This window comes from Triturus cristatus, chromosome 3_1 (assembly GCF_964204655.1).
Source record: "Triturus cristatus chromosome 3_1, aTriCri1.1, whole genome shotgun sequence".
NCBI classification, from domain to species: Eukaryota; Metazoa; Chordata; class Amphibia; order Caudata; family Salamandridae; genus Triturus; species Triturus cristatus.
This window is the reverse complement of record NC_140583.1, coordinates 628,110,777-628,123,882: the sequence shown is the minus strand read 5'-3', so window position 1 is coordinate 628,123,882 and position 13,106 is coordinate 628,110,777. Positions and strand designations below refer to the sequence as shown.

Genomic DNA, 13,106 nt, shown 5'->3' with positions numbered 1-13,106 from the left:
TAAACTAAATCACTGGCCATGTGTTACCAAAACACTTCTTATCCTGTAGGCCAATTTCTATACACACTGGGCGTTATGCAAGTCCTCTTCATCTACCTGGGCATGACAAAAATACCAATCAGCTGTTTGTCAATTCTAACCCCATTTGCACAGGTGTAACCACATCTTTAAAGAAATCTATTTCTTGTTGCATATTTCCTTGTATAGATCAGTGTTATCAAAATTCTAGTAAGCCTCCACCTTATATATCTAAATCCCATTCTGCAAGAGGAAAAGTGGTTACTACAGCCTTACTTAGAAATTTCACTCTTCTTATGTTTACAATGATGCCACTACTTAGACTTCCTTTCATGCTTTCACTAGTCATTTTTCTGCACTCTGGTTAAAGAGCTGGATTCCAAATGAGTTAAGCATCCTTACTGAAACTGTTTAATAAGACTGTTATTAGTACAAGTCTTACATTTTCTATGTTTCTCTTTCAAAGTGATGGCCTTGATTCTCACTTCAGTACTAACCGATACATAAAGATCTCGTAAAGGAGCAGGAAAGTGTACATACTTGTAATCCTAGTTCCCCTACCTGCAAATCTTCATTGAAGTCATTACTGATTCCACCCCCTTCCTGGCAACAGCAGCTGGGGCAGTACTACACATAGTCCAGATCCTAAGTTTCTGTCCAAACAAAGTGAAGTAACTACCAGTGTAGGGCGGCATGTGATACTGATGCTTTTGGGTCCCATAAAGGATCTTCTGGTTACGTTTAAGGATCAGGGTCCGATTTACATATTGTAAAGTTGCTGCCTATCTAACACCATTGACATTGTCTTTTTTTTTTTTTTAACATTTAGAACAGGAATGTGAAGTATTTTCAGTCACATAACCTTGCACTGCTGTTTTTTTTATTTTATGTTGTGTCCTTTGACATAAAAAAAACATAAAACCTTGATAGCTGTATGAAAGTGCCCCTGTTTGACATGGTTACCCCCACTTTTTGCCTGGTACATGATGTGATTTCTACTGGAAGTCCACTGGGTTCCTGCTAACCAGGTCTCCAGTGCCAGATCTTCCCTAAAACTACAATTGTTCCCACAGTTGGCAATACCTTTAGCACCCTCTATAAGTCCCTAGTAAATGGTACCCCTGGTACCTAGGGCCTGAGGTACTAAAGAAAGAGGGTCCCACGAGGGCTACAGCTTGAATTGTGCAACCCTAAGGGACCTCTCACTAAATTCATACAGGATTGCCATTACAGGCTGCGTGTGTTGGTACAGACAAAGGTGAAAACACAACATGACACATCCCTGTGTCATGCCCCTCACAATGCATGTAGTATTTGTAAGTCAGCCCTAAGGCAGGGTGCTTAATATTACATGTGAGAGCATACCTGCATGAGCAGATATGCCCCGGTGCTGGTCAGTTCCATTACTACCAGTCGAAGTGAACAGGTAAGCCATTTTAGAACATATGCTGGACACTGGTGAAAACGAGTTCCCAAGCTATGTGATGGCTTCACTGAATATAGGGATGTTTGGAATCAAACGTCTTATTCACAAATCCACCCTGATTCCAGTGGTGGATTTGTGATTACATGCACACAGAGGGCACCTTAGACGTGCCCCCATGAAAACCTGCCTGCCTCTGCTGTGTTGGCTGTCTGGTCTCTTCCAGCCTGCCATCCGAGCCAGATTTCTGACCTCCCAGGCTTAGGGCCTTTCCTCTCAGTGGGTCAGAACAAAGCATGTACGGGAAGTGGGTGTTCACACTCCCTCCCTCAGGATGACCTACTGATTGGCACTCCTACATCGGCGAACTTCAAAGAAGCTCACGCCTTTTGAAATGCAAATCTGGCTCCCCTCATCGGGGAGAAGGCTGACCCACTTTGTCCAGAGCCCTGTGGCACCTGAGCAGATGGGAAAATGAGCTAGTCAGGTAGGCGTGCCCACCCCCAGACTAGTACCACCCCTACAGTGGCCTAACCTGACGTGGGTACAACTTAGAAGTGGCCATCTTTGTGTTGGCACACTTAGGAACTCTGGAACAGGGTTATACCCACTTCCCACAGGAAATGGGCATATAGGGGGCGCAGAGACCCCAAGGGTAATTAGCCCATTAGCTACTACCCTACACTCCCCTAACCCCCTTTAATTCCAAATTTAGGGGATCCCCTGGCTCCGAAAAATCAGATCCTGCCGATCTGAAAGAAGACGAATGTGAAGAGTCGCTCAGCAAAAACAGTAAACCCAGCAACTGACTTGGTGCCAACCCTGCCGGCCTGCCTGCTGACTTCGACAATTGTGCCAAAAAGACAACTTGTCCTGCAGCTGCTGAGTCCACAAATCCTGGGAGACCTGCCAGCACTTCACCCAGGATCTAAAACCTCTGGAGAAGTAGTGGACCTGCATCCTGCAGACATCCAGAGATTCCTGAGAGGATTTTGTGACCGCAGACACCCGATGCCTGAGGACACCACTGTACCTGTCACTCCAAGCCCAAGTTGAAGTGGGCCAACGGTGTCATTGTGGTCCCCCAGCCCTTCAGAGACCGAGTCCACCAAGGTTTCGCCCCCAGTGAACTCATCGAAGTCATTTGCAGCTCTGCACGCAGGCCTCCTCTACTGTGACTGCTCCTTGTAAGAAAATCCCGACACCTAAGGGCACCTCTGCACCCTTCTCCCCTGGGCCATGGAAAAGAGTACCAACTGTGTCCCTGAGCGTCGTGAATCCTGAGCCCCCCTGTTGACTCCCAGACTGAGTCTGCAGCCTCTTTACGCGAAGACCGATCAGCATAGAGTAACATTGGGCACCCAACGCCATTTTGCACCCCTGCACCCGGCCACCCTTGTGCCGCTGGTGGTGTTCTGTTGGTGCTGCCTTGGACCTTGCCCACTGATCACCTTAACTCCTGGAGATTGGTCCTGTAAGTTTCTGTACTGTAGCTGAATCCCGCATTTACTTTTCCTCCCATAGGATAACTTTGTAGCTTCTAAAAATTGCACAGTCAGCTTTTTGAACTCAAAAGAATTTCTATAGAAAAACGTACTTACCTGAACGAATTGCTTCTGGTGCTAAAACATATATCAATATAAGAGTTATTTTTATAAATTGGTGTGGATCTCCTTATTGAGTCGTGTGTCTCATTTATTGACTATTGTTTGCTTTTGCAGATGTCTTGCACTTGTCTATGATAAGCCTACGGCTGATCAGTCACACTACCCCCTAGAAGAGCACCTTGAGATTGCTATAGCAAACCCCTGTCCACTTATAAGGGAACCCCTGGACACTCTACACAATATATCTCATTTTGAATTATCATATAAAGAGCCACTTTGCTACAATAGCCTTGAAAAATGTTTTAACATCAAAAATAAGTTTTTGAGTTCTATAGAAGGGGAGATTAATCTGCGCTTCACTTATGTGAAAGTTCTCTTGATGAATAACTAGGATTACAAGTAAGTAAATGTTCCTTCCTTCATAACTTTGTAGTTAATAATGAAATAATTTCATTGAAGTATTGTGCATGAAATGTTTGCTAAACGAGGACAGGATAAATATGAAAGGAAGTGTTTATGTGATAATACCATGATTGGTTCTACTTTAAAACCTTGCACAATTGTGGTAATGTTTTGCTGATTTATAGCAGCATTCAATTTTGTAGCTCATTAGTAAGTCATTTATTTGTGATAAATCAATTATATATTGACCCTTGAAAATGAAGTGAAAATACTTGACTGCATTGTTTGCACCTCAAACTTATTCCACTTGCACTTGAACCCGCCCACAAAACATGAACTGTCCCTTAGTGTAATACGTATAGTATTGGCCTGTTTTGCCTATTGAAAGTGTGAAAGAAAACAGACACAGTGGAAAGCTCATTGAAGTCTTAATGCAAACATAGCAAGCAACCATCAAAGATATTGTAAGTTTTGATTGCAGTTTCAACAGACCAGTGCTTCACGTTCTGATCAGTTAAACCACATAATTCTAAAATCTGTACATTTTCACACTACATTTATACACTTTTTTCTCAGTGTAGTAAGCCATGAACAGGACACGTAAGCAAGCAGAAACTTCAAATAGACATTAAAAAGCTGGTGCCTGACTCTTCTTGAGGAACGAATGTGAGAAGGCCTTGAACTAAGATACAAGAAGCTATGACAAAAACCTGGCCTCACAACTTGCTTTCTTGTTCCAACTCCAGAGTACGCTTAATTGAGCGAGTAGACTAAATGAGCAATGAACAACATGGGGTAAGAAGATGGCAGTCCATTTAAAATATCTGTTAATGGGCAATAATGCTACTCCGATAGTAGTACTTTAAGCAGGTATAAAAATAAATGTACAAAGGTTATTGCAAACAGCTAAGTCTACACAAAATGCTGTTTTCACTTGGAAGAACTTTTTTCTCTTCCTGCCTTGAGGCAAGTTTAGTTTGTGTTCAGTTAAGTATACTGCACCACATACCACTACACTTGCCAGATCTCACTCAGTTTTCCTGTGTTTTCCAACCCTTCCTGCTTATAAATATTGAGTTTTCTTTTTGTTTTTGACAGGTTTAGACTTCTTTCCATTCTTATCTGGGGATAATCAGGTATGTCATTAATAAACTAAATGTACTTCACTGCAAAGTTAATTAAGTGTTCTGTCTTTATACATGCTTGGCATCGCTAGGCTTGTAATTGTATTGTATTGGTCCTTAAATATAAAAAATTGTGGCGGGAATGCTAGAGGTATTGCACATTAGGGTGATACAGGTAACTCAATATAAGGTGATAAGATTAGACTTTAACACCCATTGTTATGTCATCTGATAATCTTTATCCAATTTGTTGCCATCTGGCCTTAGTCTCATCTTAGGTGTCTGTTAAATAATTTACACTAGAGGAATGGAGCATTCTGAAACATTTGGTGGGTTTATACTTCTAAAAACTGCTTTCTTCAGTGTATGCTTTTAAATAGGTGAGTTGCATTGATATTACTAAATAATTTCCGTATATTTTTTTTTTAGTCCACTATATATATATTTAGTGCTCTTAGTCTTAAGAGCGGCTGGAAGGATCACAGCAAAATGCAAATACTTCCATTGTACTTCCAAGATGGCTACCTATATGTATTAATCTTCTATTTTTAGAAATATATAAAAAATATATATAGCATAAAACTAGAAATTTTATTTTAGAAAATAAGGGTTTTTGGTGCTTTCCCAGCAATAGAAGCAAACTTAGATATTCAATAAACTCATGAGAAAAAATCAGTTGCTGTCCTCAGGCTTGTGTTTTTGTCATGGATTTTCACTTGGAAGGATGTTAGCCATGCAGCCCTTTGTGGGGGTGTATGTATTTTTTTCAAATAGGTTTAGCTTTCTGTTGGTTATACCACATAGAACAGCACTGTTGGAAATCTGCCTTTTCTGTATGGTCACCCTATGCTTTGTCTGTGTACTGGAACCTTATTTTGCTGGACTCACAACTCTGCGCATTATTTACCCTGCTAAACAGCAGTAAAGTGCCTGTACTACCACTTTAAGTATGGTTAAATTGGATTTCCCCTAAATAACAGTTAACTTGCTTTTATGTCCCAATTATATGCTGTATGAAATTTACCAAGGGCCTGGAAGTAAGTTAAATGGCAAATGTGGACTGTAGCACCCCTTGAGAGAAGCTACCCCCAGTAATGTTTATTTGGAGTGGAAATAGGGGAGGGAACTGCTCTTTTCCTTCACCACATCTCTTGGTGAACACGAGCTCTGCATGGGGAGAAAGGATTTCTCCATCGTGAATTGTAGGAATAACGTGCATGTTTGCAATAGGGCAAACAGGAACTGCTGCAGAAGTGGATAGGATTTCACCTGGAAACTTTTACTTTATTGGTTAGGGAGGAGCCAGTAGTCATCCCTACCCACTAGATGGTGCCAGCCATAAAAGTGCTTCCTCATAAGACGTTCTGCACCAGTGGAAGATCAGAAGAGGACAGGAACTGCTGCCAGTGACCTGAAGAGAGCCCCAAAGGACTGGGCTTGCCTCCTCTTGTACCCAGGCCAAAGAAGTGGATTTCAAGGGTCCGTTGGCTGACCTCTTGCGTGGCAACAAGGACACAACAAACTACATGAGCCCTTTTTAGGTCTCGCCTAGCGAGGCAGCACATGCGCTGCTCGCCTTGGCGAGATCTATTGTCAGTTTCTTGGCCGAAGGGGGACAGGACATGTGCACGCGTGTGGAAGACCGGAGATGTACACGCGTACGGCTGGCTCACGGCGTTATCACAACGCCTGCTCGCACCATAAGCGTGCACATCTCTTGTTTACGAGTGTTACACGCAGCCGTGGCTGGTAACACGCTACCCTTTTAAACAGTCTATCCTGCATACTTCATGCCTGCTGTTACCCGAATACCTTGGTCTGCTCCCGCACCGTGCTATTATGAATCTCTGCCTCGACTGAACAGTGATATTAAACCAGTATGGAGAAGAGTTCGGGCTGCGCTGTACAAGACAAAGAACGGTAGAGCAGATAAAAGGCCGAGCCGCCAAGTGCATCTGAGCTGTGTGTATAGCAGGTGTGGCGCATGCGCAAACACTGCCGGTAAAGGCAGGCCTGCCCTATATGTGCCCCTCATGTGAGCACCGCAGTCTCGGCCACAACCCATTTCCTCCGAGCTCGAACGTCTCCAGCAGCTGTTCTTTTACGTGGTTGAGCTAGCTCTGAAAACACGTTTTGTGGTTGTTTTTTACTTTACTCCTTTTTTCACTAACAGCGAGTGTTTTCGAACTTTTCGAAGCACACAGAGTTCTGGGGACTTTCATTAAAAAACCCGGTTCCAAAACCTCGGCCTGTATCCCGTTGATGTCACGGTAGGCATTTTTGTGACTTACGTTTTTGTGCAGGACAATGATTATTTCTGTACAACGCTGTGTTGTTTAATGCCCTCATCTGGAAATACTGTTGAGGATTTGGGGCGGGTGGGTGGCGGGGGTCATAGGTTAACAGCTGGGAGCCCAGCGTTTTGTGCGTGTCTTCCTCTGCTCTTCTGCCGCTTCCTTCTCGGCTCCTACTGGCATCTGATGTAAGCCTCTAACTCCAGATGTGTTACAGTAAGGTTAGCGTTCGTAAGTTTGAATCTCCACAGGAGAGAGGACCTTGCCTGTATGTTTGAAAGCCCATCACAAGGGTAATCCAACTGGTGAATTTACTTGCAGGTTAATGTACCTGCAGCAGAAAATGTTGTTCAGCGAACAGGTTACAGTTTTGATTTTTGGCTGGGGAAATATATCATTCCACCCCTATCATTTGGTATGGGAATGAGAAACATGGCCAGTACTTAAGGGCCTCATCAGGGAATCCAAGCTACACCGCATTTAGCAGTGGGTATAAAGTATTGTTTGATTTGTTTAGAAAGAGAAACGCCACCTTAATTTCATGCGGAAGTGGTGTCTCGGGACCATTCAAGCCGTAGCCATTCGGTGTAGGAACAATTTGCAGCTCCAGAGTATTCTGAGCTGGCAGAAGTGCCCCTTCAGACATATGATGGTTTATTGGTTAAATTTTCTGTCCTAAAAGATTCAGCAGATCGAGACAGAAAACTAGCAGTAAAACGTTTAAATGTAACGTGCATAGGAACATCTTGCATTTTCAGAGGCATCAGTTTCGTTTCAAGCGGGACGGTTATAGACTCCGTGCAGTGACTCTGGACGATTTTGGCTCTGTGTAGGGTCAGAATGGCCTCTATACTATTGTAATTAAGTTGCTGCTGATAGCTTGCTTGGTGTATGAACTGGTGAGTCGGGGAATGCTGCTGAACAGGGACAGTGGTGTTCTAGCATATGGGCCCGTGGTCTGTTAACACACTCTGAGCATCTCCTGTCCCTGCATCCCTCATCTCCCTGCCCAGCAAATAGCTGGTGTTCTTGGTCTTTAAAAAGATACCGGCGGCTTTGCATAGCATTTCAAGATGCCTTTGCATTTGGGAAGCTGTGAGGCAACTCTGTTGGTAAATGCTTCCAAAGCTTTGCTGGAGAGCTGCAGGAATGCGCGGCTTCCAGCCCAGGCCTACTATCTGAGCGGCGGTGGGAATGGTACCCGCATTTCATCCACATGCGAAGAAAAGGCTGGCGTGTAACAGCGACAGAGGATTTTCCGCAGGTGCGAGGACATTCGGCACTCAAACTGCTGGTTGCTTACCTAACTACACCCGTCTGTGTTTACTTTTCATGCCCTTCCCTGGCCCTTGGCAGTGTGTGTGTGTGTCTCCTCCCAGGTCAGAGTACAACTCTGGGTCAGGTGGTGGAAAGCACCGTGCACACAGGCCGAACCGGGGAGAACAGACATAAGGGTGGAGGCGAATAGTCACTTGAGGTCCGGAAGTCGGAGGATGATTGCTGGGACTAGCACAGGCTCACGCGTGATCACATAGTTGATAAGAGTGTACCCAAATGTGTGGCGGCTACAACAGTTTAGTTTAGCGAAAGGGAGAACTTATAATAAGATCAGGACCTTGTATTTTATTTTATATATCACAAAATGCTGCAGTTTGACGTTTCTTCTCCTCATCAAAACAGGTTACCATTAACCAAATTAATGATAGTAATTTATCAACTTAAAGATTGACCATGGCACCCTGCAGTACACATACAGATGCTGCTGCCAGCGTTAACTCTTTAAACCCCTCCAGTCTTAGTCAAATGTCAGGACTAGAGTAATACCAACCCCCTCACTCTACAAGCGTCCCTACTTTGCACAAAGCCAGACTTCACAACCTTCACAAACTTTGACCTATTGGTATTGTTAATGGCAATGCCTTTTATTATTGCAGGTTTTTTAAACACATAAATTGAAGGCATTGTCATTTACAATGCCAATAGCTCAAAATCTCGCAAATGCGAGACCTATTGCATTGCAAATGCTTGTTCCTGATGTGACCACTTTACCAATACCCACAGGACCTGGACTGGACCTTCCTGGAGTGCTGCTGGAGTGAGGCCTGGCCCCATAGTGCTGTCCCTGAGGTTCTGGGAAAGTTAGAAGTGACCCAGTGTATCTTCTCTAGAACCCCTGAAAAGTCAGGACGTGAAACATTTTTAGGTTTTCAAGACTTCTGGAGCAGTCAATGAGACCTTGTTGCAAAGGTTTCTGATTTTTACGCATCTTTCTGGGATATAGCTTCAGGCTTGCTCCGCTGGAGGATTATGAGCTCCATAAAAATATTTATGCTAACAGTAAAATCTTTGACCAGGACACATCTGCGCTCCATTGCGGTTGACCTGAGATTGCTCCCACGTCCCGTTCTACCACTACCATAGGCTATCATTGGTGCTTAGTGTTTTTTGGTGCTACTTTCCTTAAAAGTTTAATAATTCTTATCTCTGGTTCCCCTTATAGGATTTTTGTTTTTTGTCTCATTTTGTTTTTTCAGTTCCTTGATTTCTAATTTTGTATGGGATTTTAATTATTTCGTGTTTTGACTTTATAACTGTCCTTGGGTAAAGCCTTCAGTAGCAGGACCAGGGGGACCTTCCTAAAAGATCGCCTTGGCCTGCTCCCCACTAACACGTACGCAGCACTTTGGCTAAGGGCAGAAGGAGAGAATCCCTGTGCTGTGCGGCCTTCCAAATGTTGATGCAATCAGCACTTTGCCTGATCTCTGGTCTCTACTGGGGATAGGGGTGATATACCTTCCTCACAAATCACAGCACTGAACTAGAATCTCTTGCTCACTTATTGTATTTCAGTTGCCCATTGTGCAGGTCTTTCGTTTTGCACAGAGCATTTTCTCCACTCGAGCTGCATGAACCATCTTTGCCTCAGGTGGAATTAATTGCCAAATCTTCTACACATGGTTAAGCTGCCTTTTGCTCATTTATACAAAGAAGGACTTTTAGCCAGGACATTAAACAATTAACATTGAGATTCCTCCCTCCTTTATACAGCAAGGAAGTTTTTATCATTTTAATGTATTTTATTTATTCACTGCACTTAATATTATTATAATTTTAATTAATTGAACAATAAAGTTTTCTTTTTGAGTCATTGACTTTATAACTGGTTTAGTACTGTGTAAATACTTTGCACATTGCTCTAAGTTAAGTCTGTTTGATGTATGCCATAGCTACCAGGGGAATTGAGCTCAGGTTAATTTAGTGCTCTGTGATCCAGGTATGAAAGTTTGACACTATGGTTCAGGCTGGTTAGATGTGAGAGCATTGATCCAGTCTGTCTCTGTGACTTTACTCCAGTTGCGGATGGGTTCTCTGGGCTTTTCTGGGAGAGGCCTGAAAAATGGTGATGCTGAAGTGCACCATGGAGTGGTCCATCCAGGTGAGCGTGGAGAGGGTGGTGCGAGGGTGTGGCTCTATTTGATTCTGTCACTGGAGGTGAAGATGGGGTCGAGTGTTTGTGGGGTTGTGGATGAGTTGGGTGAGTCTGATGTTGTCCAGTCAGTCGAGGTAGTCTGTGGAGTTGAGTCCCTGAGTTTTTCTAGATGGATATTGAAGTCATAGAGGAGCATGTAGTCTCTGGTGTCTATGGTTAGGGAGTCGAATTCTACAATGTGATTTTTGAAGCTATTTTGTGGTTCTAATGGTTGTTCTTTTGTCTATCTTGACTGTGTAGTTCATGGTTTCCATGCCCAGAGTGGTGTCACCCGTAGAGGTGGTGTATTCGATAGTCTCAATGAATGAAAGCAAGCCCTCCGTCTAGGTTGACGCAGTTGTTGTGGATGTAGACAAAGAGGCCTTTTCCAGCAGTGACCTCGGTGCTGGACCAAGTACGCTTATTCTGACACTCACTAAGTGTGTAATCCGTGCTTATCCCCAGAGCACAAAGAAGACGAGTGTGCATGCAGCCTGCACATTGTTTAAATACAAAGACGATTTGGCAGCCAATGCAGAGTTCTCGCATGATAGCAAGGAAGAAATCAAGGCTGGTTGGGTAGTCATTGCTAGCCAACACTGTTAACTTTGATTCGACTTCTGGTGATGAACAAGCTCCAGATAATTTCGAGGGGCCCGCAACACCTTCCCGAATTCCTATGTCTGGACCGAGGTCAAGGTTACACCACATACCGTGAGTACATTTGACCCACTGCATGCTAAGACCATCTTGCACATACCCCCCCACCCCCCCCCACCCCCACCACACCACAGTTCACCACAGTCCTCCGGGCTACACCGCTAGCATGGCTCGGAGCTGAGAAGGGAGGTGAACATTCTCCATCCTAATCAGGCGACAAGGCCACATCACGGGGACGGCTCCAGCAACACATAGGCCCCAAAGCAAAAGTCTGCACCAAACTGACTTCAGCCCAACATAAAACATCTGATCCAAAAAAACGCTCAGGATCGAGCTTCTCAGAATAGAAACAGCCACACTTCAGGACGGAAGAAGAGCCATACATCTGTGGTTACAAATCCACACACAGTTTCTGAGGACACTCCACCTGCTCCAAAATAACAAAAGACACAAGCCCATCTACCAACTGAGGAACAGCTCATAGTTTTTGAAAGACTCCAACAATTCATGCAGAAAAAATTGAGACTGACAAAAAAAAGGAACAAGAGCATGATCTGCCACCGTCTTCACCAAAAAAGGTGGCACTAGAGCACAGGGCCACATGCCCAGTGACTTTTAGCCCACCTGGATCCCCACAAATACAACCACACTCTCAGCATAAATAGAAAGTGGGGGAGATACCAGACACATATTCAAATGGGGGTCAAGACACCCACCAGAGCACAGATCCGTGGGATAACTACTACGTGGCTCTCCCTGACCAGTCATAACATCAGACCAATGGAACCACCAGCACCATCAAAGGCATCATCATAGATGACACCGCCTCATATCCGTGTCATTCAGAGAGCGGCAGAGTACCATGAGCTCTTAATGCCCACCACTGAGGATCAAACTGATTTCTTTCTTGAGACACTATCGCTCACTGAACGCACCATGCAATACCTGCCCATGATAGGGTTTGTACTAAATGTATCCAAAGACATCTTCAAAAACTCAGTCAAATCCGGGGTCTTAACACCATGCATTGAGAGTGAATGCCGACCGTCACCAGCTGACCTTATATACATCAGAGGTCACCCCCACCCTGACTCCTAAGTCGTCCCAACTGCCAGGAAAAGGGCTACAGAACAGGACACTGGAGAAGGGCCTCCAGATAAAGCAAGAGGAAAGATGCTGCAGGTAAAAGAGTGGTGACTAACTCAGTTGTACTTCTTTTCCGCTATAACAGAGCAACCTGGGAAAAGATGCAGGAACTGATGCAACATCTCCCAGACAAATATAAAAAGTGAGGAGAAGACTTAGTAAATGAAGGCAGGCAAGTATCCAATGTCACAATCAAATGTGCACTAGACTGGACAGACACAGCTGTTAGAGACATCAATTACTCCATCATGCTGCGTAGACATGCGTGGTTTCCGACTTCAAACCAGAAGTGCTGCAACACACTCTAAATGTCCCCTTTGATGGGGAAACCCTTTTTGGGGCAGCTGTGGATACGCAGCTTGAAATAATAAGACACTGATAAAGCCAAATCAATATGTGCCTCACAAACAACTCTTCAAAAGCAGAAGCCCTTTCGGCATTACCAAGGTAAAGGGCCCGCAAAGCCATCTATCAGTGACCTCATATCAACTCCAGCAACAGTACCACCAGCAAAACCGTGGCACTGGCTACTATAGAGACGAATACAAAAACAGAGGCAGAGGTAGAGGTGCGCCCAATAAGGAAACCTCTACACCTAAACATTGACTTGCCCACACTTCCTACCCGACCACAAAGCACCAGTTGGAGGAGGGGGGTGGGGGGGGGGGGGAGCTGCAGCAATTCCACAAGTTGTGGCCAGTCATAAAATCAGAACAATGGGTACTACAAATATTCAGGCAGAGATTATGCCTAGAACTAACTCAACAGCCACCAAATATCCCCCCAAAAAGACACATACTAAAGCCACAGCATCTACATCTGCTGAAGGAAGGAGTAAAGGCATTATTACTAAAAGGAGCCATAGAACCTGTCCCAAGGAAAATCTCAACAAGGGTGTCCACTCCCTTTATTTCTTCATACCAAAAAAGGATGGCTCACTACGAACCATCCTAGACCTACTTC

General features: G+C 44.3%; 1 protein-coding gene across 3 annotated transcripts in view; it reads left to right on the top strand.

Moving 5' to 3' along the window:
* Window positions 1–13,106, top strand: part of PIAS1 (protein inhibitor of activated STAT 1) — an 872,437-nt gene that overhangs the window by 834,936 nt on the left and 24,395 nt on the right. For all 3 annotated transcript variants that reach the window (XM_085644594.1, XM_085644596.1, XM_085644595.1), the window contains exon 13: window positions 4,549–4,586. In XM_085644594.1, coding sequence (XP_085500720.1) covers window positions 4,549–4,586 — 38 coding nt within the window. The remainder of the gene's footprint in view (window positions 1–4,548; window positions 4,587–13,106) is intronic.